Source organism: Scyliorhinus torazame, chromosome 18 (assembly GCF_047496885.1).
Source record: "Scyliorhinus torazame isolate Kashiwa2021f chromosome 18, sScyTor2.1, whole genome shotgun sequence".
Taxonomy (NCBI): domain Eukaryota; kingdom Metazoa; phylum Chordata; class Chondrichthyes; order Carcharhiniformes; family Scyliorhinidae; genus Scyliorhinus; species Scyliorhinus torazame.
In genome coordinates, this window is record NC_092724.1 from 14,497,096 (window position 1) to 14,518,758 (window position 21,663).

Sequence of the window (21,663 nt, forward strand, 5' to 3'; positions counted from 1 at the left end):
ACAAAGAATGAATTCAGGAGAAACAGGGTGTGAGAATGTGGAACTCACTACTTGGTGTGATTGAATGGTCGCATTTAAGAGGAAGTTAGATAAATATGGGAAGTAGAAAGACTTAGAAGAATAGAAGTTAGATGGAAAGTGGCTGGTGTGAAGTATAAGCACCACCTAGAATGGTGGGCTGAATTAACTGTTCCGGTGTTAAATTCTATCTAACAGTTCCTCTGTAAACTCCTATCTGCCAGTTACAATTATTAGATTCACCCCACTTCTGTGAAAGGAGTCAGAGTTCATCAGCGTGACTGTACCCGGCTGTAATCTTGTGGGTGGGCTCCATGTTTTCCAGATTCCAGCCTTCTCCAGGATAACGTTGCTTTCGTTTTGTGCCTCGATACCTTGGGCAGTGGTGATGGCCTTTATCTTCATGTTTCAAAGCCACCTAAGGAAGCCACTCCACAACACACCTTCCTGAAGGAGCTGGAAACGGTGAGTGTGAAGTGTGTTGTCACATCAAGCTCAGGTTTCCAGTAGAACGTGAAGACCTGCCAGAGGTGTGTCAGGACACTACCCTGGGCTCATGCCCCATATTTCCATTCTGCACTGTTCTGTTTGCCCCATTACCTTTACGTGTAATGCTTTATTACATCATTAATAACTCCTAAAGCACTTAACACAATAAATTGTTTTCAAGTGTCCTATTTCTAGGATATTGCAGGTGTGGGGGATGGCTATCACATTTGGCCGACATATCAATGACTTGGCTCCCACTCTTTAGGTGAAGTGTGTAGGCGGGCATCTTACTTCCAGCCATCCATCTGTGATGCTTTGAGCCAGCTATATACAGAGTGCCTTAGAGGGACTTGTTCAGTTTTCTCTTTACTTGCTCATGAGACAGAGAGATAAGCTTCCCTCTATTGCCCAGTACACCCCAGACGGTCAGACTGACATCAGAAACTCACAGTGGAAAATGGCCACTGCGTTTGCATGACATTAGAAATTTGCAGACTAGTTAGTAAAAACAATTCACGACATGGATAGAGGATTGGCCAACTAATAGAAGACAGAATTTGGATAATAATCAATAATCTTTATTATAGTCACAAGTAGGCTTACATTAACACTGCAATGAAGTTATTGTGAAAAGCTCCTAGTCACCACACTCCGCCGCCTGTTCGGGTACACTGAGGGAAAATTCAGAATGTCCAATTCACCTAACATCGCGCCTTTCGAGACCTGTGTGAAGAAACCGGAGGAAACCCAAGCAGACACGGGGAGAACGTGCAGACTCCGCACAGACAGTGACCCAAGCCGGGAATCGAACCTGGCGCTGTGAAGCAACCGTGCTAACCACTGTGCTACCGTACCGCCTTAAGAGGGGCAGTTTCAGGATGCCAACCTGTAACTATTGGATTGCCACAGGGATCAGTGCTGGGGTCACAATTATTCACACTATATATTACTGACTCGGAAGGAAGCGAATGTACTTTTGCCAAGTCTGCAGATTGCACAAAAATAGGTGGGAAGGCAAGTGGCGAGGATGGCACAAAGCGTCTACAGAGGGGTATACTCGGGTTAAGTGATTGCGCAAGAACTGCAGATGGAATATAATGTAGGAAAATGTGAACTTTTGCACTTTGGTGGGAAGAAAAAAAGAGGCTGAATATCATTTAAATGGAGAAAGCTGCAGAACGGAGGGAGTTGGGGGACCTTGTACATCATAAAAACAGCTAGCTTGCAAGTCTAGGTGATAGGGAAGGCAAATGGAATGTGGCCTTTATTTCAAAGGGAATGGAGTATAAAAATAGGGAAGTTTTGCTAAAATTATACACAACACTAGTTAGACCACTCCTGGAATACTCTGAACAGTTTTGGTCGCCTTATCTAAGGAACGATATAGTGGCATTGGACACAGTCCAGAGAAGGTTCACTCGGTTGACCCTGGATATGGAGGGATTTTCTTATGAAGCGAGGTTGGGGCGATTGGGCCTGTACTCACTGGAGTTTAGAATGTTGAGACCTATAGGATTCTCGGGGGCTTGACAAGGTAGATGTTGAGAGGTTATTTTCCCCCAATGGGAGGGTCTAGGACCAGAGGACATAATCTCAGAGTAAGGGGTCATCCATTTGAAACAGAGTTGAGGAGGGATTTCTTCTCTCACAGGCTAGTGAATTGTGGAATTTCTTTACAGCAGAGAGTTGTAGAGGCTGGGTCACTAAGTATGTTCAAGGCTGAGATAGACAGGTTTTTAAGAAGGTGGGAAAGTGGAGTTGAGGATTATCATTTCACATAGGTGATGATCTCATTGAATGGCGGAGTACACCTGATGGGCCGAATGGCCTGCTTCTGCTCCGGCATCTTATGATCTACAATTTCCCCCTCTCATTTCCCACCCCCACACTCCAGCCCGCCTTACTCTGGAGTTGAGAGCAGAGCGCCAAGATTTGACCCTTGACCTGTGCTCAATTGATTGTTCTTATCCAGGGTTGAGTATTGTGCGCCTCGACGCCCGTGATAAATCGGACAGTGCTCCAATTTCTGAAAGTGAGCAGAGAAGTTCCAACTTTACCATGTGGAACATGTTGATTTGGTCAATCCCATAGTTGGGGCGAGAATTATCCTCGGGGCTGTAATATTCATCGACCCAAGTTGTTGATGCTGACTTTCCGTCATTCCTGCTGGGAAATTTGTATGCGTACACGTATAGGAAAGCAAAAAAAGATCAGCCTTTGCTGCTTTATTCTCCAAGGTTGAGGGTCTAGATTCATTCATGAGGAACTTGAGTTTGGGGGCTGATTCCGGCATGAGGTGGTGGGATGGTCAGGTGGTGCTAGGTTATATGTCCGAAATAAGAAACCTGTGGGTTTGTTGAAAACCGGAACTATTTTGAATTTGAAAATGTAGGTGACCTCCAGGTTTCCAGAAGTTAAGTTCTCCATGGTCCATAAGAAAATCAACTTGGCAGAGGACATGTTGGCCTGGGAGCACGAACGATTTGGAATTCGCCGATTACCAGCATTCACTGTATCCCGCCTGGAAAGCCATAAAAACAGCCTTCGGACCAGTGTCATGGACATGAGGTGAGCAGCCTCCTCGTTAATTGTTTTGCTCTGTGACGTGTTTTGCTCTGTAGAGATGTGGAGCACAAACGTAGTCACGAGAAGGGAAGCAAGGTGGAACTTTTTCTCCCAAAAAAGGAAATTGTGCGGGGAAAGATGTTCTTGGACGACCATGGAAACACAACATATCCGTGAGTTGGATGGAGAAGGATTGAGGGATATGATGAGGATACAGGTCTGATTTATTTTTTAAAAGGTCAGGTTTGTTCCTAAAAGTGATTGTGTTGGGAGATGTTGGCTACAGGCTCATCTTGCATCTTGCAATGATTGTCGAGCAAAGGTTTAATTGTCTGCTATCCCTCCAACCTCAGGTCCCAGATTAATATTCAGCAGTTAAGTCGTAATACCAAAGTAATTGCTGAGGCACTGGCCAGGGTGATTTACAACCTAACAGAGAAGGTAAGAACATTTCTTTCTAATTGCTTTGTCATTACTTTTGCTTTCTTTGACCTATCTCCCTGTGATCATCCGGTGAGCGGAGAAAAGGATAACACTGTGGAGAAAAGGTTAATACTTGGGTTGGGAAGTTTTATTTTGTCAATGGAATAAACAGCCATTTTAATTTGAAATGAAAGGTGAGCTTTGGGATGGCAGTGACAGTGGTTTGAAGTTCCCATGTGATGTGTAGTGAGGTCGATCGAATTAGGAGCAGAGGTAGGCCATTCAGCCCTGCTCCGCCATTCAATAAGATCACAGCTGATCTGATTGTAAAAAATGTTTTAATATAAATTTAGAGTACCCAATTTGTTTTTTTCCATTTAAGGGGCAATTTAGCGTGGCCAATCCACCTAGCCTGCACATCTTTGGGTTGTGGGGGTGAAACCCACGCAGACACGGAGCGAATGTGTAAAGTCCACACGGACAGTGACCCAGATCCGGGATTCGAACAAGAGTCCTCAGCGCCACTGTCCCAGTGCTAACCACTGGGCCACATGCCGCCCTGGCTGATCTGATTGTAAACTTTTTTTTTCTATACATTTAGAGTACCTAATTCATTTTTGCCAATTAAGGGGCAATTTTAGCGTGGCCAATCTACCTAGGCTGCACATCTTTGGGTTGTGGGGGTGAAACCCATGCAAGCACAGGGAGAATGTGCAAACTCAACATGGACAGTGACCCAGGGCCGGGATCGAACCTGGGACCTCGGTGCCCTGAGGCAGCAGGGCTAACCCACTGCGCCACCGTGCTGCCCTCTGATTGTAAACTCAACCACACATTCCCTACCTGCCCCCTTTCACCCACTTCTTAGTCAAGAATCTCTCTAGCTCGGTCTTAAAAATATTCAAAGAATCTGCTTCCACTGCCTTTCGAGGAAGAGAGTTCCAGAGGAAGAATTTCTCCTCATCTCTGTCTTAAATGGCCGGCCCCTTATTTTTAAACAGTGATCCCTAGTTCTAGATTCTCCCACAGGAGGAAACATGCTCTCCACATCCACCCTGTCAATACCCTTCAGAGCCTTCAAGGTTTGATCAAATCACCTCCCACTCTTCTAAACTCTACAACCCTAACCTCTCCAACCGTACCTCATAAACCAACCCACCCATCCCTGGTATTAATCTCGTAAACCCTCTCTGAGTTGCTCCTAACGTACTAGATTCTGTGTTTTCACCTACATTAGCATGTGTCCTATCACGGCTATGTAAGTGCAAAGTTTTCCTGCACGGTAAGAGTTCCCAGAACCGTTTTGTCTTGCAATCTTTCTCTTTTTCCCATTCAAAAACATACATCTCTCCTCTAGTTTCCTGCTGTGCAATTCCTTCACCCCTGTGCATTGTTCACCTCTCCAGCAGTAGATGGGAGTGCGAGGCAAAGATGTTGCAATATTGCTGCAGTGTTGTCTCCACCTAGTGGCTATCTGAAGATTTGCATGTGTAGAACTGGAAATTATCTTCCTCCTCCTCCCCCGACCCCCACTGCTGGGAGGGACCAGATGTGTTTCCAGAATTTTCTATTTTTATTTCAGAATGTTAATCTTGGTTCTAAAAGACTGACTGCAGCAGTAGCCATTAGAACATAGAGCATTACAGCGCAGTACAGGCCCTTCGGCCCCCGATGTTGCGCCGACCTGTGAAACCACTCTAAAGCCCATCTACACTATTCCCTTATCGTCCATATGTCTATCCAATGACCATTTGAATGCCCTTAGTGTTGGCGAGTCCACTGCAGTTGCAGGCAGGGCATTCCACACCCTTACTACTCTCTGAGTAAAGAACCTACCTCTGACATCTGTCTTATATCTATCTCCCCTTAATTTAAAGCTATGTCCCCTCGTGCTAGACATCACCATCTGAGGAAAAAGGCGCTCACTGTCCACCCTATCTAATCCTCTGATCATCTTGTGTGCTTCAATTAAGTCGCCTCTTAACCTTCTCTCTAACGAAAACAGCCTCAAGTCCCTCAGCCTTTCCTCATAAGATCTTCCCTCCATACCAGGCAACATTCTGGTAAATCTCCTCTGCACCCTTTCCAATGCTTCCACATCCTTCCTATAATGTGGCAACCAGAATTGCACGCAATACTCCAAATGCGGCCGCACCAGAGTTTTGTACAGCTGCAACATGACCTCATGGCTCCGAAACTCAATCCCTCTACCAATAAAAGCTAACACACTGTACGCCTTCTTAACAACCCTCTCAAATTGGGTGGTAACTTCCAGGGATCTATGTACAGAGATCTCTCTGCTCATCCACACTGCCAAGAATCTTACCATTAGCCCAGTACTCTGTCTTCCTGTTATTCCTTCCAAAATGAACCACCTCACACTTTTCTGCATTAAACTCCATTTGCCACCTCTCAGCCCAGTGCTGCAGCTTATCTATGACCCTCTGTAACTTGTAATATCCTTCTGCATTGTCCACGATTCCACCGACTTTAGTGTCATCTGCAAATTTACTCACCCATCCTTCTACACCCTCCTCCAGGTCATTTATAAAAATGACAAACAGCAGTGGCCCCAAAACAGATCCTTGTGGTACACCACTAGTAACTGGACTCCAGTCTGAACATTTCCCATCAACCACTACCCTTTGTCTTCTTCCAGCTAGCCAATTTCTGATCTAAACTGCTAAATCACCCTGAATCCCATGCCTCCGTATTTTCTGTAGTAGCCTACCGTGGGGAACCTTATCAAATGCTTTACTGAAATCCATATACACCACATCAACTGCTTTACCCTCATCCACCTGTTTGGTCACCTTCTCAAAGAACTCAATAAGGTTTGTGAGGCACGACCTACCCTTCACAAAACCGTGTTGACTATCTCTAATCAAATTATTCCTTTCCAGATGATTATACATCCTATCTCTTATAAACCTTTCCAAGATTTTGCCCACAACAGAAGTAAGGCTCACTGGTCTATAGTTACCGGGGTTGTCTCTACTCCCCTTCTTGAACAAGGGGACAACATTTGCTCTCCTCCAGTCTTCTGGCACTATTCCTGTAGACAAAGATGACTTAAAGATCAAAGCCAAAGGCTCAGCAATCTCCTCCCTAGCTTCCCAGAGAATCCTAGGATAAATCCCATCCGGCCCAGGGGACTTATCTATTTTCACACTTTCCAGAATTGCTAACACCTCCTCCTTATGAACCTCAAGCCCTTCTGGTCTAGTAGCCTGAATCTCAGTATTCTCTTCGACAACATTGTCTTTTTCCTGTGTGAATACTGACAAAAAATATTCATTTAGCACCTCTCCTATCTCCTCGGACTCCAAGCACAACTTCCCACTACTGTCCTTGACTAGCCCTACTCTTACCCTAGTCATTCGTTTATTCCTGACATATCTACAGAAGGCTTTAGGGTTATCCTTGATCCTACCTGCCAAAGACTTCTCATGTCCCCTCCTGGCTCTTAGCTCTCTTTTTAGGTCCTTCATAGCTAACTTGTAACTCTTGAGCACACTAACTGAACCTTCATGTCTCATCTTTACATAAGCCTCCTTCTTCCTCTTGACAAGTGTTTCGACTGCTTTAGTAAACCACGGTTCCCTTGCGCGACCACTTCCTCCCTGCCTGACAGGTACATACTTATCGAGGGGACACAGTAGCTGGTCCTTGAACAAGTTCCACATTTCCATTGTGCACATCCCCTGCAGTTTTCCTCTCCATCCGATGCATCCTAAGTCTTGCCTCTTCGCATCATAATTGCCTTTTCCCCAGATATAACTCTTGCCCTGCGGTGTAGACCTATCCCTTTCCATCACTAAAGTAAACTTAATCGAATTGTGGTCACTATCACCAAAGTGCTCACCTACCTCCAAATCGAACACCTGTCCTGGTTCATTACCCAGTACCAAATCCAATATGGCCTCGCCTCTCGTTGGCCTATCTACATACTGTGTCAGGAAACCCTCCTGCACACATTGGACAAAAACGGACCCATCTAAAGTACTCGAACTATAGCGTTTCCAGTCAATATTTGGAAAGTTAAAGTCCCCCATAACAACTACCGTGTTGCTTTCGCTCCTATCCAGAATCACCATTGCAATCCTTTCCTCTACATCTCTGGAACTTTTCGGAGGCCTATAGAAAACCCCTAACAGGGTGACCTCTCCTTTCCTGTTTCTAACCTCAGCCCATACTACCTCAGTAGACGAGTCCTCATCAAACGTCCTTTCTACCACCGTAATACTGTCCTTGACTAACAATGCCACCCCTCCCCCTCTTTTACCACCTTCCCTGAGCTTACTGAAATATCTAACCCGGCACCTGCAACAACCATTCCTGTCCCTGCTCTATCCATGTCTCCGAAATGGCCACAACATCGAAGTCCCAGGTACCCACCCATGCCCCAAGTTCACCCACCTTATTCCGGATGCTCCTGGCATTGAAGAAGACACACTTTAAACCACCTTCCTGCCTGCCGGTACACTCCTGCAACTTTAAAACCTTACTCATGACCTCACTACTCTCAACCTCCTGTATACTGGAGCTACAATTCAGGTTCCCAAGCCCCTGCTGAACTAGTTTAAACCCTCCCGAAGAGCATTAGCAAATTTCCCCCCCAGGATATTGGTACCCTTCTGGTCCAGGTGTAGACCATCCCGTTTGTAGAGGTCCCACCGACCCCAGAATGAGCCCCAATTATCCAGAAATCTGAAACCCTCCCTCCTGCACCATCCCTGTAGCCACGTGTTCAACTCCTCTCTCCCTATTCCTCTTCTCGCGATCACGTAGCACGGGTAACAACCCAGAGATAATAACTCTGTTTGTCCTAGATCTAAGTTTCCACCCTAGCTCCCTGAATTCCTGCCTTACATCCCTATCCCTTTTCCTACCTATGTCGTTGGTACCTATGTGGACCACGACTTGGGGCTGCTCCCCCTCCCCCTTAAGGATCCCGAAAACACGATCCGAGACATCACGCACCCTGGCACTTGGGAGGCAACACACCAAACGCGAGTCTCTCTCATTTCCACAGAATCTCCTATCTATCCCCCTAACTATGGAGTCTCCAATGACTAATGCTCTACTCCTCTCCCCCCTTCCCTTCTGAGCAACAGGGACAGACCCTATGCCAGAGACCTGTACCCCATGGCTTACCCCTGGTAAGTCGTCGTCCCCAACAGTATCCAAAGCGGTATACTTGTTACTAAGGGGAACGACCACAGGAGATCCCTGTACTGACTGCTTCCTCCCAGCCCCTCTCATCGTCACCCATCTATCTTTATTCTTCAGAGAACTACATCCCTGAAGCTTCTATCTATGACCACCTCTGCCTCCCGAATGATCCGAAGTTCATCCAGCTCCAGATCCCTAATGTGGTTTCTGAGGAGCTGGAGATGGGTGCACTTCCCACAGATGAAATCAGCAGGGACACTGACGGCGTCCCTCACCTCAAACATTCTGCAGGAGGAACATTGCACTACCTTCCCTGCCATCCCCTCTAGATAAAAAAAGAAAAAGAAAGAACGAGCTTACCTGTTATTCACTCCCCTACTCAGCAAGCACTCACTCAGCAACCTCTGCGCCCCGCACGATAACACCTGAGGGAAAATAAAAAATTAAAAAATAAAAAACTACTTACCAGTCACCAGCCAATCCCTTACCTGCAGGCTGTGACTTTGCGGTATACCTCACTTCAGCAAGATGTGATCCACTGGCTTACTGGGCAGCACAGTAGCACAGTGGTTAGCATAGTTGCTTCACAGTGCCAGGGTCCCAGGTTCGATTCCCGGGTTGGGTCACGGTCTGTGTGGAGCCTGGACGTTCTCCCTGTGTCTGTGTGGGTTTCCTCCGGTTTCCACCACAAGTCCTGAAAGACGTGCTTGTTCGGTGAATTGTACATTCTGAATTCTCCCTGTGTACCCGAACAGGCGCCGAAGAGTGGCGGCGGGGCTTTTCACCGTAACTTCATTACAGTGTTAATGTAAGCCTACTTGTGACAATAAAGATTATTAACATATCATTACTTGCAGGTTATTGGAGGGAGAATTCTAATAATCGGATCTCTCTCCGACTCCCGTTTTGATCATGCTGTTGCAGGGAGTTGCTGACAAGCGCTGCAAATGCATTGGTAGCCTATGCCTCTCAGTAAAGCGCTCTTTTATTTTTCGTTCCCTGAAGCGCAAGCAGAAGGAAAGGCAACACCGCTGTTTCTTCAGTCTAAGCAGCACTTCAAAGCCAAGCAGGTTACAAACCGAGCAGCTAACCTGCCAACGGCTGCCAGCCAGATAGAGATGGGCAGCCACAATTGGCCCTTGACCCGTGTCTTTGTCTTTGGTGTGTGTGCATGTTGTTGCACAGCGTGTGTCTCGTCCAAATCACCCTCTTCCCCCCCTCCTCCCTATCCTCCCCCACTTAAACAATCTGTTTGTTCAGCCTATTGCAGGGCCCTTTCTTTATAAGTTTGTTTTCTTTTTTTAGGGTGCCCCAGAGGACCTTCAAATCTTCACAGAGCAAATGGTAAGCAGAATGCTTCTTAATTTCTCTAAACTTCACTTTCCTTTCTTTTAAAGCAAGTGACATCCCAGCTGCTGTTTCTTACTCAAGTTGAGGTGCACGGTAGCTGCAGGTGAGTCTATAACGAAGTCACCTGAGGTAACGTCCTCTGTCTTAATGCTCAACAGGAGGGTGAGGTTAGAGGCGAGATGTTTTTAAACAATGGGATCAGGATCTGGATTCCAATCCATTAGAGTCATCGGCATTACCTGACCTCCAAAGTGTCAGATGTAATTAATTTTGGCTGTGTTATAATTAGAATATAGCAACAGAATCAATTTGCAGATCATGCCAAAGTGGTATTTATTACATGGCTTCAATCACCGACCTATTAGCGGGGGAGAGTTCCACATGTGCATGCAAGGATCCACACACAGGATTTTATCAATGTACTGAAGTTAATAATCCTTACTGAGACTTACAGAACTCTTGGGGACTTTTCAGACCCTGCTTGGCATCACACTGGAGTTTTACTTCTTCCCGAGCAAACCCCTTAGTCGTGTGAAATGACCTCCCCTCAGGTGTTGGGCAAAACTAGCCCAGGGTTCTATTGTAACCAAAGTGGTACAAACGTGGCAGTATAAATGTACTCTTGGTCTCTCTGGATTTTCACTTGAATTGTTTGTTGAACTGCTATATTCGCTGTCTCTTGTACCGAGCCACGAGCACCAAATGGTCCTGGGTCCAATCACCAGTCTGTGGTGTTTTATTGATCCAAGCCGTGGCTGCATTTAAAAGGCTTTAACTGATCTCAGCACCACTGACGTAGGGAAGAGAAAAACAAATTAGCTGGGAATTTCTGCTGCCGTGATTCTTGTCAAAAAGTGCATGCATATGGCATCGCGATTAGGACAGCATCAGACTGGCTGTGGTGACCCCTCCCTCATTACAAAAGTATCTGTCGGCCTTTTTAAAAAAAAAAAGAGTACTCAATTCATTTTTTCCAATTAAGGGGCAATTTAGTGTGACCAATCCACCTATCCTGCACGTCTTTGGGTTGTGGGGCAAAACCCAAGCAAACACTGGAGAATGTGCAAACTCCACACGGACGGTCACCCGGGGCCGGGCTCGAAACTGGGACCTCGGCGCCGTGAGGCAGCAGTGCTAACCACTGCACCACTGTGCTGTCCTTTCCCAACTACACTGGGCAAAGTACTGTGAGTTGAAAGCTCGTGTGGAACTTCGACTAAGCAAGTAATCCTCTCCTCCCCAGGAGAGGAAAGAAAGAAAGACACAAATGTAATTCAAGATTTTTTTACCCAGAGTGGTTAGAGTGTGGAGCTCCCTACCATATGCAGTGATTGAAGTGAATAGCATAGATGTAGGAGGGAGAAAGGAGTCGGTGAAGAAAGACAGGAGGAGACTCATGTGGAGCACAAACAATGACATGGACCAGCTGGTCCAGATACTTTGTTCCTCAGCAGTAGCATATAGTTATGTCACTGGACGGGTACTCCGGACGGAGGCCCAGGCTAAAGTTCTGGTTTCAAACCCCACCATGGCATAAAATGGGATAAACCGATAAACCTTTTGGGAATGTGAGAGATCCTACAGCATTATTTCAAAAACACGCAAGGGAGTTCTCTCGCTGTCTCTCTCGCGCTGCCTCTCTCTCTCTCTCTCGCTGTCTCACTCTTTCTCGCTGTCTCTGTCTCGCGCGTGCGCTCTCTCGCGCTCTCTCTCGCGCTCTCTCTCGCGCGCTCTCTCTTGCGCTCTCTCTCTCTCTTGCGCGCTCTCTCTCGCGCTCTCTCTCTCTCGCGCTCTCTCTCGCGCTCTCTCTCTCTCTCTCGCGCTCTCTCTCTCTCGCGCTCTCTCTTGCTGTCCCTCTCCCCACTCCTCTCCTCCCCCCCCCCCCCCCCGCCGCCGCCACTAACCCAGTGTCCTTGGCAGTTCAATGCCAAAAATATTATCTAGTTATTATCAGATTGCGCTTAGTAGGATCTCGCTGCTGAATTTCCTATCTTAGATCAGCGGATATACTTCACAAGTATTTCATTAGCTACTAGCACCTGACCTGACATTCGGAAAGGCGCTTATTAATGCAAGTTTAACTTTTACGTTAAAGAGAAAAACAGTAAATTCTGAACAGTCAACGATTGAGTGTAGGGTGGCAAGACTAATGAGTATGTTCAAGGAGGTTACTGAAAGCAGGAAGGAACTGTTCAGATGTTTGCAGAGGACAGAGTGTAGTCAATAAAGGAATGGCCACTAATGTAGAACAGAGGAAGAGGGGGCTAAAGAGTAGTCCAGTGTTGGAGGCGTGGAAGGTTTGTGTGTAGAGGTGACAGACTGCTGATCACTAAGGCATAATGGATGTGAAGCTGCACGGAGTTTGTCCACCAACCTGATGCTGGCATCCACTAGAACTTGGGAGAGGCCCGAGGGGAAAGTGTTTAGGCGATATTTAGACTGCAATGTTTGATCATGTTGTAACTTGATGGAAGAGGTCTGGCTGAAGAAGAGGGTCCCCCTGAAGAAACAATGGATTCAGGTTTAGCTGAATGGTAATGAATAACCAACCATATTTTCTGTAAAATTGTGAGATCTATTTTCCGTCCTGTCCTGCAGGTATAATCACTACTAGGCTGTAGTAAAACGCAAGTCCTAAGTGCTTTTATGTGGAACTCTTTAATTTCTGTTGGCTTTTAAAACCCAATCTTAGCGTCATTTTACCTTTGCTCTTCAATTTGCATCTCCTACTCTTATCTGCCATTCACATCTGTCTTTGCAAATGTGAATTTGCATCATATACACACAAGCGAAAGAGCAAGACGTTCTGCGATATGTCTACTTTCCTCTCCAGTGCCGTCTGCTCACCATTTGTCTGTTTTTCCCCCCTCCACCTCCCCCAATTCAGCAACTACAGGAGGACCAGCTATCATCAGTACTCGACTGGCTAACAGCCCAACCTAGGGCCGCACAGCTCATCGATAAGGACAGCATCCTGATCTCCACAATGGAGTATTACATGAATCGATACTTGAAAGATGTCAAACGCCATCATGTGAAGGCAGATAAAAGGTACCTTGTGCTTTTAATAAAGGAAGAATGCCGAACTGATACTATGTAAGCCACGCCAGAAATATGGACCGTTCACGATGGGAATTACCTCACTTATTGGCTACATCTTTATCGTTGTAAACATTGAGGCCTTTGTATAAATTAATGAAGTGATTAAATGCTAGTTAAATTGGCATTGATTTTGCTGGTTATTAATCTATCAGTGTGGGCACCAATTGCGTGGAGTTTTCTGGCCCTAAATATCCATGATACTGACTACCACAGAGATAGGAAACGCAGAGTGATTAATTCTCGGGTATACACTACAGCAAGTTATGCAGAACTAGAACTGATGTAGCAATGATAAACTTAACTCTGCATCCTGGTGTTGGTAGGAAAGGCTAATTCAAATTCACGAGAATCAAAGCTCCCTCCCATGTTATTTAAGTGCCCAAAGTAACGAGAAGCTGCCGGCGTGGGTTGGTGATGTAATCCTTTTGCCATTGCTCCAGTTTGATGGGGAGTGTGGCCCATTATTCCCAGTGATTCATCTTGCATCCATTACTGGAGTGTCAGTGGCATTCTCTCCAGATGGTGGTTTCAAATCTCACTCCAGGTCCTAAGTGCACAATCTAGTTTGGCAAGCTGGTGCAAAGCTGAGTGGCCTTCCTTCCAATGAGACATTGGGGTCCGATCTGCATGTTCAAGTAGATATTAAAAATTCCTTGCCACTCTTTGAGGATGAGCAAGATGTCCTCACAGTGTCGACACTTTGGGGTATTTGAAAGCTTCAGTAAGTTGTCATATAAATGGGGATAGAACATAGAAGGAGCAGAAGGAGGCCATTTGGCCCATCGAGTCTGCACCGACCCACTTAAGCCCTCACTTCCGCCACACCCTATCCCTGTAACCCAGTAACCCCGCCTAACCTTTTTGGCCACTAAGGGCACTTTATCATGGCCAATCCACCTAACCTGCACATCTTTGGACTGTGCGAGGAAACCGGAGCACCCGGAGGAAACCCACGCAGACACGGAGAGAACGTGCAGACTCCGCACAGTGTCCCAGCGGGGAATCGAACCTGGGACCCTGGCGCTGTGAAGCCACAGTGCTATCCACTTGTGTTACCGTGCTGCTTTCAGTGGTGCTCCCCAGCCAATAGAGGTGCTGTAATTTGAGTTCAGTTGGCTTGCATTTATCTTCCCAAAGTTGAACGCCTTTGTTATTACAAGATTTAACATGGATACTAGCAGAAATATGTGTAACTAACTGGGGTCAGTAACTAAGAATCTTGTATATGAGAGTTGTGAAACTAGAATTTTAACTGTTACCAGAAAAGCAGGTTTTTGAAGTTCTGATGGAATTGCTGAATAAGTAATGTTTTTCTGTTGATTGCAGAGATCCAGAATTTCTCTTCTATGACCAGTTGAGACAAACCATGAATGCATACAGGTATGAAAGACAGACCCACATGAGTTACAATCATGATGGTATGGTGGGTAGTAATGTAGACTGAGTCTTGGAAGCTAGAATGGCTGTGGGATGAGTTGGCTGGCAGAGAAAGCTTTCATTGGCTTTCGCAAGCATTTGTTGGGGATGAGGGAAATCGGCTCAATTTCCTACTCCTGTTCGTTAACCCGCTGAAGAGTGTGTATCAAGCAAGTCATCGATCCGGCTCAGTTGTGAAATCGTCCAGAGTCAGATAGCCTTTCCATGCTTGCTGCCTGGACTCCAAAAATGAAAATTGATCACCTGGGTGGGTTGTCTGAGGATTCTGTTGTGTTCAGAAGGTAAGGTGGCCGGTTTAGCTCACTTGGCTGGTCAGCCGATTTGTGATGCAGCGCTGGTTCAATTCCCGTGCTGGCTGAGGTTCTTCATGAAGGCCCTGCCTTCTCAACCTTGCCTCTTGCCCAAGGTGTAGTGATCCTCATCACCATCAGGCAACTCTCTCTCTCTCTCTCTTTCCCCCCCCCCCCCCCCCCCCGGCATATGGTAATGTACCCCAGCACACCAGTGCCCGCAAGAGAAGAGCAATAGGAAACAAGGTTAAAGATTGAACAGTAATAAATTCTGAACCAATCACCCACGAGAGACATTTATGATTGATTTAAGTAACTTGATGATTTATTTGCAGCAGACCAAATTGGTTGTTTCCCAGTTGTTAATCCATGAATGATGCTTGTTTTATAAGGAGCAATATCTGCATATTGACTGTTGTGTTTCAGATTTGATTATCAGTAGCTGATTGATCACCGTTGATTTAAATCTTTTTCATATTCTTCAAATCTAATCTTCCCTCCAATATAAATAATTAGATTATTTTCCTCTAATACTTTGTCTTATATACTTTTTTTTTGCACAATATGACCAAAACATGGATTGGGTTTTCAGACCAGGTGAAGGAGGCAAAGTCCCCTCCTGAGAATGATTTCAAGAAATGGTTGGGTGGGATGATGGATGCACTGGAAATAAATTGAATACGGTTAGGGGAATTGGCCATGCTAAATTGCCCCATAGTTTACGAAAGGTTAGGTGAGGTTAAGGGGATAGGGTGGGTGTGGGGCTAGATAGGGGGCTCTTTCTAAGGGTTGGTGCAGACTTGATGGGCCGAATGGCCTTCTTCACTTGTAGGGATTCTGTGAATGGTTTTCTCATTCATTTTGTGATCATGGTGCAACAGAACAGGCTGCAGAATTTAAAATAAATTCTCTCTTCCATTTGTCGAGCAGCTATGATCTTTTTAAGAGGCGTAAGTTGCGCCTCCACATATGGCAACACCTTCAACAAGAAAAAACTGAATGAATAGCAAAATCTCCAATTTCTCAAACTCCCTTTTACACCTCGGTTCCTGTTCTTGTCACTATGACTTTGGATTGTGTATTCTTCCCATCTGCTTTCACCATTGGTTGCAGAACATTTGCGTCTACAGAAAAATTATGTCCTTAAGACACTCCTATCTTTCTTCCTCTACCCATACAACAGCCTTCATTTACCGGGCACCTTTAACACATTCAAATGTCCGAATGCGCTTCGTAGTAATGTTACCAGACAGAGTTTGCAGTCGCGTTACCAGACAGAGTTCAACATGGAGCCACGTAAAGGGTTTTAAGGAAAGTTTGGTCTTGAGAAGCTGCTTAAAGGAAGAGAGAGGGACAGAGAAGGAGAGAAGTTTAAGGAGGGAATAATTCCAGAGCCTTGGGCTGAAAGTGTGGCCACCAATGCTGGAGCAAAAACAGGTGATGCACAAAAGGTTCGATACGGAGGACTGTGGAAATCTGTGTGAATTGTGTGGCTGTACACGTTTAGAGAGATAGAGAAGGGCTTGGTCATCAAGGAATTTGAGCACCTGGATGCAAATTTTAAAATTGAAGATCGGGAGCCAATATAGGTCGTTGAGTACAGAGGTAGTGGGTGAACAGGACCTGGTGCAGGTTCGATTACAGGCGCCAGATGTTAGTAAACTTCAAAATGTCCAAACAAATCTTCACCTGGTTTCAGTTACCTTTCCCCTTCTCAGTTTTCACTCAATGCCTGATTAACTTTACCTCCACCCATCTTTTCTGCAACCCCCACTCCATGAAGCATGTTGGAATTTTGACATCACATTAAAGGCTGTACATAAATCCAAACTCTTAAGATGTTTGTCATGTGAGACATGAATAAGAGTTATATGGGTTTGTTATGAGGTCATCTGTACTACTGCACTCAAGGAGCATCACAAATAATGGTTCACTTTCCTGTCTCTTCAGATTTCGAAAGTATTATGGCCACTTCCAAATCTAAATATTAACCTAGATGAGAGACTTATGTTTATCTAGAGCTTTCAGCCTCTCCTCCCTTTAACCATTGAAGTGACACCTCTTCAATATGTTCTCTTTGTAGAGTGAAACCTGCCATCTTTGATCTATTGTTGGCGTTGTGTATAGCAGCGTATCTAGGAGTTACCTATTTTGTTGCCCAGGTGAGTAAATATATGACCTGTATGGGAACCGTATTGTTCAGCTTCACACAAGTGAGGCAGCCAAGCCGGGGGAGGGGATAAAAGATCTGTCAGCAAGAATCATTGATCGGTTTCCACATCGCTATCTACATGTCTGTTCAGCATGGCATTTGGATAATGAGAAAGATTGAAGCCATTGCGTTTGGGCCCCGCTCCAAACTGTGCTCTCTCCACTGACTCCATCCCTCTCTTTGACAGCAGTCTGACAACAGCATATCAGTGTGACCTCTATTTCTTTTCCCTTGTGTATTCAAATCGTGCCCCTTTAAATGCATTAGTGCTTCCATCTAAGAAGGAGCAGGGCAATGATATTTTATAGGATTCTTTACGTAAATGCAGAAGTGAATTCCCCAAATCCATAATTTTATAGTTTTGAATACAGTCCTGGATTATGACAGCCTGTTCACAATCTGGATGTCAACATTTGATCCAGAGATAAGCTTCTGGCCTCATTCTGCCTCCTGTTTCCATCTCTGTAACATTGCTTGATTTCACTCCTGTCTCAACGCATCTGCTGCTGAATACCTCGTACGTTCCTTCATTACCTCTAGACTTGACTCCCGCATTCTACTGTGTATAATAAACCTGAGGCTATTCCAAACTGTGTTGCCTGTGCCTTCACTCGCAATAAGTCCCATTCCCCTAGCACCTCTTTGCTCACTGACCATTGTTGACTCTCTGTCAAGCAACATCTTGATTTTAAAATTCTCATCCTTGCTTTCAGATCCCCAATGGCCTGCCTCTCCCTCCCTCTCTCATCTCCTCCAACCCCTCAGCCCTCGAGATATCAGTACTCCTTTACTTTGCCCCCTTTGCGTTCCCATTATAATTCGATGCCTTTAATTGCCCAGGCCCCAAGCTTTGGACCTTGTTTTTCTTCTTTTTTTAAAATATATATTTTCATTCAATTTTTCCAATTTTATATATAATGAAAAGAATAACAAGTGACAACAAAAACTCTTTCTTTCCACCCCTCCCTCTAACAGCTAACGATGACCAACTCTTTAATGTATAAAATAAACGGCCGCCATTTTCGGTGGAACCCCTGAACTGCACCCCTCACTATGCACTTAACTTTATTAAGATACAAAAGTTCCATAAGATCCCCTTGAGGCAGTGAGTGGAGAAGGTGACCTCCACCCCATCAGCACCCACCTACCAGCGAGGCGAAGGCCAGGACATCGACCTCCGCCCCAGTCTGTAGCTCCGGCAGGTCCGACACCCCAAATATGGCCACTAGAGGGACAGGGCTTCAGCTCAGTTTGTAGAATGGCTGACATGGTGCTGAAGAAGGAGACCCAAATCCCCACAAGCCCAGCACAGACCCCAGCTCCTCCTCCCACTTGGTTTTGACCCCATCCAAGAATACCATCTCCTCTGTTATAAGCCTCCCATAAACCCCTGACGTACTCCCCTCCTCCATCCCCGCCAACGTCCAAGCCCTTGCCAACAATGAGGAAAGGGCATAGCCAGGAAAGACTGCATAATCTGCTTTGCAAAGTCATGCACCTGCAAATACCTCAATGTGTCCACTCGCAAAAGCCCAAATTTCGCTACTAACTTCTCAAAACACCCAAATTAACCCTCCACAAACAATTCTTATATCACAGCAACCCGCTTCTCCTCCCTGGAATTTACCGTCAATCCTTGCCGGCTCGAACATATGGTTCTCTCACACCGGCACCAGCTTCGGCACTGCCCCCAGTTTAAAATGTTGTCAAAGCTGTCTCCATATCTCCCACGTGGAGGCTACCACCGGATTCCCAGAGTACTTCCCTGGAGAAAAGGGTATAGTAGCCATCACCAACGCTCATAGCCCTGGCCCCCTACACGAGCCCGACTCCATCCGCACTCACACATCCTCTGAGTCCTCCATACTATCCCAACACCTTCTCCAGTTTTGCCACCCAATAATAGTATAGCAGACTACGTAGCACCAAGCCGCACAACTGCTGATCCCTCTGGAGCACAATTTTCTGGATCCTGGCTACTTTTTCCACCCAAATGAATGTTAAAATCAGACTCTCCACTCCCTGAAAAATGGATTTGGGTAAAAACACGGCAAGCACTGAAATAAAAACAAAACACGGCAAGACATTTAATTTCACCGACTGAATTCTGCCAGCCAAGGACAAAGGGAGGCTGTCCCACTGCTGCACGTCCGCGTTAACCCTGCTTACCAGACTCGTGAAATTCAATTTTCAAAGCTGCACCTCTCCCCGTTTGGGTAAGCGAGAAAAACTCACTTTTCTCCCAATTTAATTTATATCCCCGAAAAAAAACCAAATCGCTTCAACAGTGCCATATCACACATTGTGGAATCGGGTCTGTTACATATTAAAGAAGATCATCGGCCTACAGGGACACCCTATGCTCCACCCGCCTACTGCCCCCCTCCACCTACCCGACGACCTCAGGGCAATGGCCAATGACTTAATTGCCAATGCAAACAAGGAGGGGGACATACGGCACCCCAGCCTCATTCCGCTGTGCAACTGAAAGTATCTCGAGCTCATATTGTTTGTGTGAACACTAGCCTTAGGTGCCTCGTATAGTAGCCAAACCCATGCCACAAACTATCCCAAACCGCTCCAACACTGCTAGCCCATATCCCCATTCTACCCTATCGAAAGCTTTCTCCACATCTAATGTCACAATGACCTCCTGTTCGCTCCCCTCCTTTGGGGACAACATCACATTCAATAGCCGTGTCACATTAGATGGCAAGTGTCTACCCTTCACAAACCCCATCTGGTCCTCCCCAATGGCCTGTGAGAGACATCCCTCTAACCTAAGCACTAGTACCTTTGCCAGGATCTTGGCATCTGCATTCAATGATGAGATTGGGCGGTGTGGCCCACAATCCAACAGATCTTTATCCTTCTTTTATAAAAGCAAGATGGCGCTTACAACATTGCCTCCAGAAGAGACCCCCGCACGACCGAATCCTTAAACATCTCGATCAGCAAATTCTTAATAAAATTCCACTGGGGAACCCATCCGGCCCCTGCGCTCTTCTTTCTTTCCTCCTTTAGCACCCTCCTTAAAACTTTGACCAAGTTTTTAGTCAGCTGACTTAATATCTCCTTGAGTTGCTCTGTGCCATTCTTTGTTTTTGCATGCGCTTTGGGACATTTCATTATGTTAATGGTACTATGTAAAGGTTGATTTGTTGCAGCAGAATTTGATATTTGGTTATAATGTTCTCTACGGGTTGTCGAACTGTACCCCAACAGAGAGCCAGCATCTTCAGGATAGGAAGGGAGATGGGGGGTAAACTCTCATTTTAAAATATATATATTTATTTTATTAATGGCACCATTCTTTCCTTGCAGAATTTTGGTTTCATTTACAACACGGTACGGAGGATTACTCTGAAGCCAAAACAGCATTAACGCCAGAGTCCTCTGCTCTTGGTACTTTTACATGGTAGAAGGATTCTTCCAAAACAACCGCCTTATATCGGCGAGGCGGGATCCGAACTACAGCACTGAGCCAAATCTCTCTGATTATGCAGAATCGGCAACTTCCTAAGGAATGGAAGATGTTCCACAAATAACGGCACTATTGCTATTTCTCTTCTCCAACAAAAAGAACTATTCTATTTTAACCCGAATACAATCCACATTAAGCACTACCCAAAACCTGGTCACCTGTCCGTCACTATACTGTTCATATATTAAGAATTCCCTACATAAAGAAGTCAGTCCAGGTTTGAATGCATGGATATATGTTTGTTGGTTGTAATTTGTTTAACTCTTACCTGTTAGCTGTGAGGATACTGCTAAAACGAGGTAGTGGTGAGCATAGGACAGTCTGTAATTCAGCACTAATTGTTAATTATTTTCAAAGTAGCCACATAGACAATGGGCGGGATTCTCCACTCCCGCGCCGAAGTGGCCGCGCCGTCGAGGTTCACAACGGCGCGAAACGGCCCCAGTACCGACCAATTCAGGCCCTGACAATGGGCCAGGATCAGGGCCAAGTCATCTACACGCGCCAGGCCTTGTCGCCCGCGTAAAAGCGGCGCCGCATAGATGACGCGGCCAGCGCCGCATAATGGGCGTCATCCGCGCATGCGCGGGTTGGCCGGCGCCAACCTGCGCATGCGTGGTTGCCGTCCTCTCTAAGTCCGCCCCGCAAGAAGATGGCGGACGGATCTTGCGGAGCCGCAGAAGGAAGGAGGTCCTCCTTCAGAGAGGACGGCCCGACGATCGGTGGGCACCGATCGCGGGCCACCCCACATTTCAGGTAAAGCCCGGTGCAGGATCGCCCCCCCCCCCCCCCCCCCCCCCCCCCCCCCCCAGCGTTCACGCACCGCTCATGACTGCAGCGACCAGGTGTGGACGGCGCCGGGGGGAACCCGCCGTTTTGGCCTGGCCGCTCGGCCCATCCGGGCCTCAGAATAGCGGGGGTGCCGAGAATCGCCATTTTCGGTGATCCGCGAAACTCGACCGGGCCGTTCCCGCCGCTTGGGAGAATCGCGGGAGGGCGTCGGACTGGCATCCCCGGTGTGGGAGTGGAGAATCGCGCCCAATGTCTTTAGATGTGGTTATCAAGACCTCTTGCCTTCATGGACCATATGCGTGGAAGTACATATAAATGCTCAAATC

The 21,663-nt window shown here is 46.3% G+C and overlaps 1 protein-coding gene across 1 annotated transcript in view; it reads left to right on the forward strand.

Annotated features, from left to right (window-relative positions):
* Nucleotides 1–21,348, forward strand: part of ncln (nicalin) — a 69,825-nt gene extending 48,477 nt beyond the window's left edge. Inside the window, exons 8-15 of the mRNA XM_072482189.1 lie at nt 344–483; nt 2,900–3,075; nt 3,426–3,513; nt 9,976–10,014; nt 12,908–13,071; nt 14,449–14,502; nt 16,933–17,011; nt 20,386–21,348. Coding sequence (XP_072338290.1) covers nt 344–483; nt 2,900–3,075; nt 3,426–3,513; nt 9,976–10,014; nt 12,908–13,071; nt 14,449–14,502; nt 16,933–17,011; nt 20,386–20,445 — 800 coding nt within the window. The 3' untranslated portion in view covers nt 20,446–21,348. The remainder of the gene's footprint in view (nt 1–343; nt 484–2,899; nt 3,076–3,425; nt 3,514–9,975; nt 10,015–12,907; nt 13,072–14,448; nt 14,503–16,932; nt 17,012–20,385) is intronic.
* The last annotated feature ends 315 nt before the right edge of the window (nt 21,349–21,663 follow it).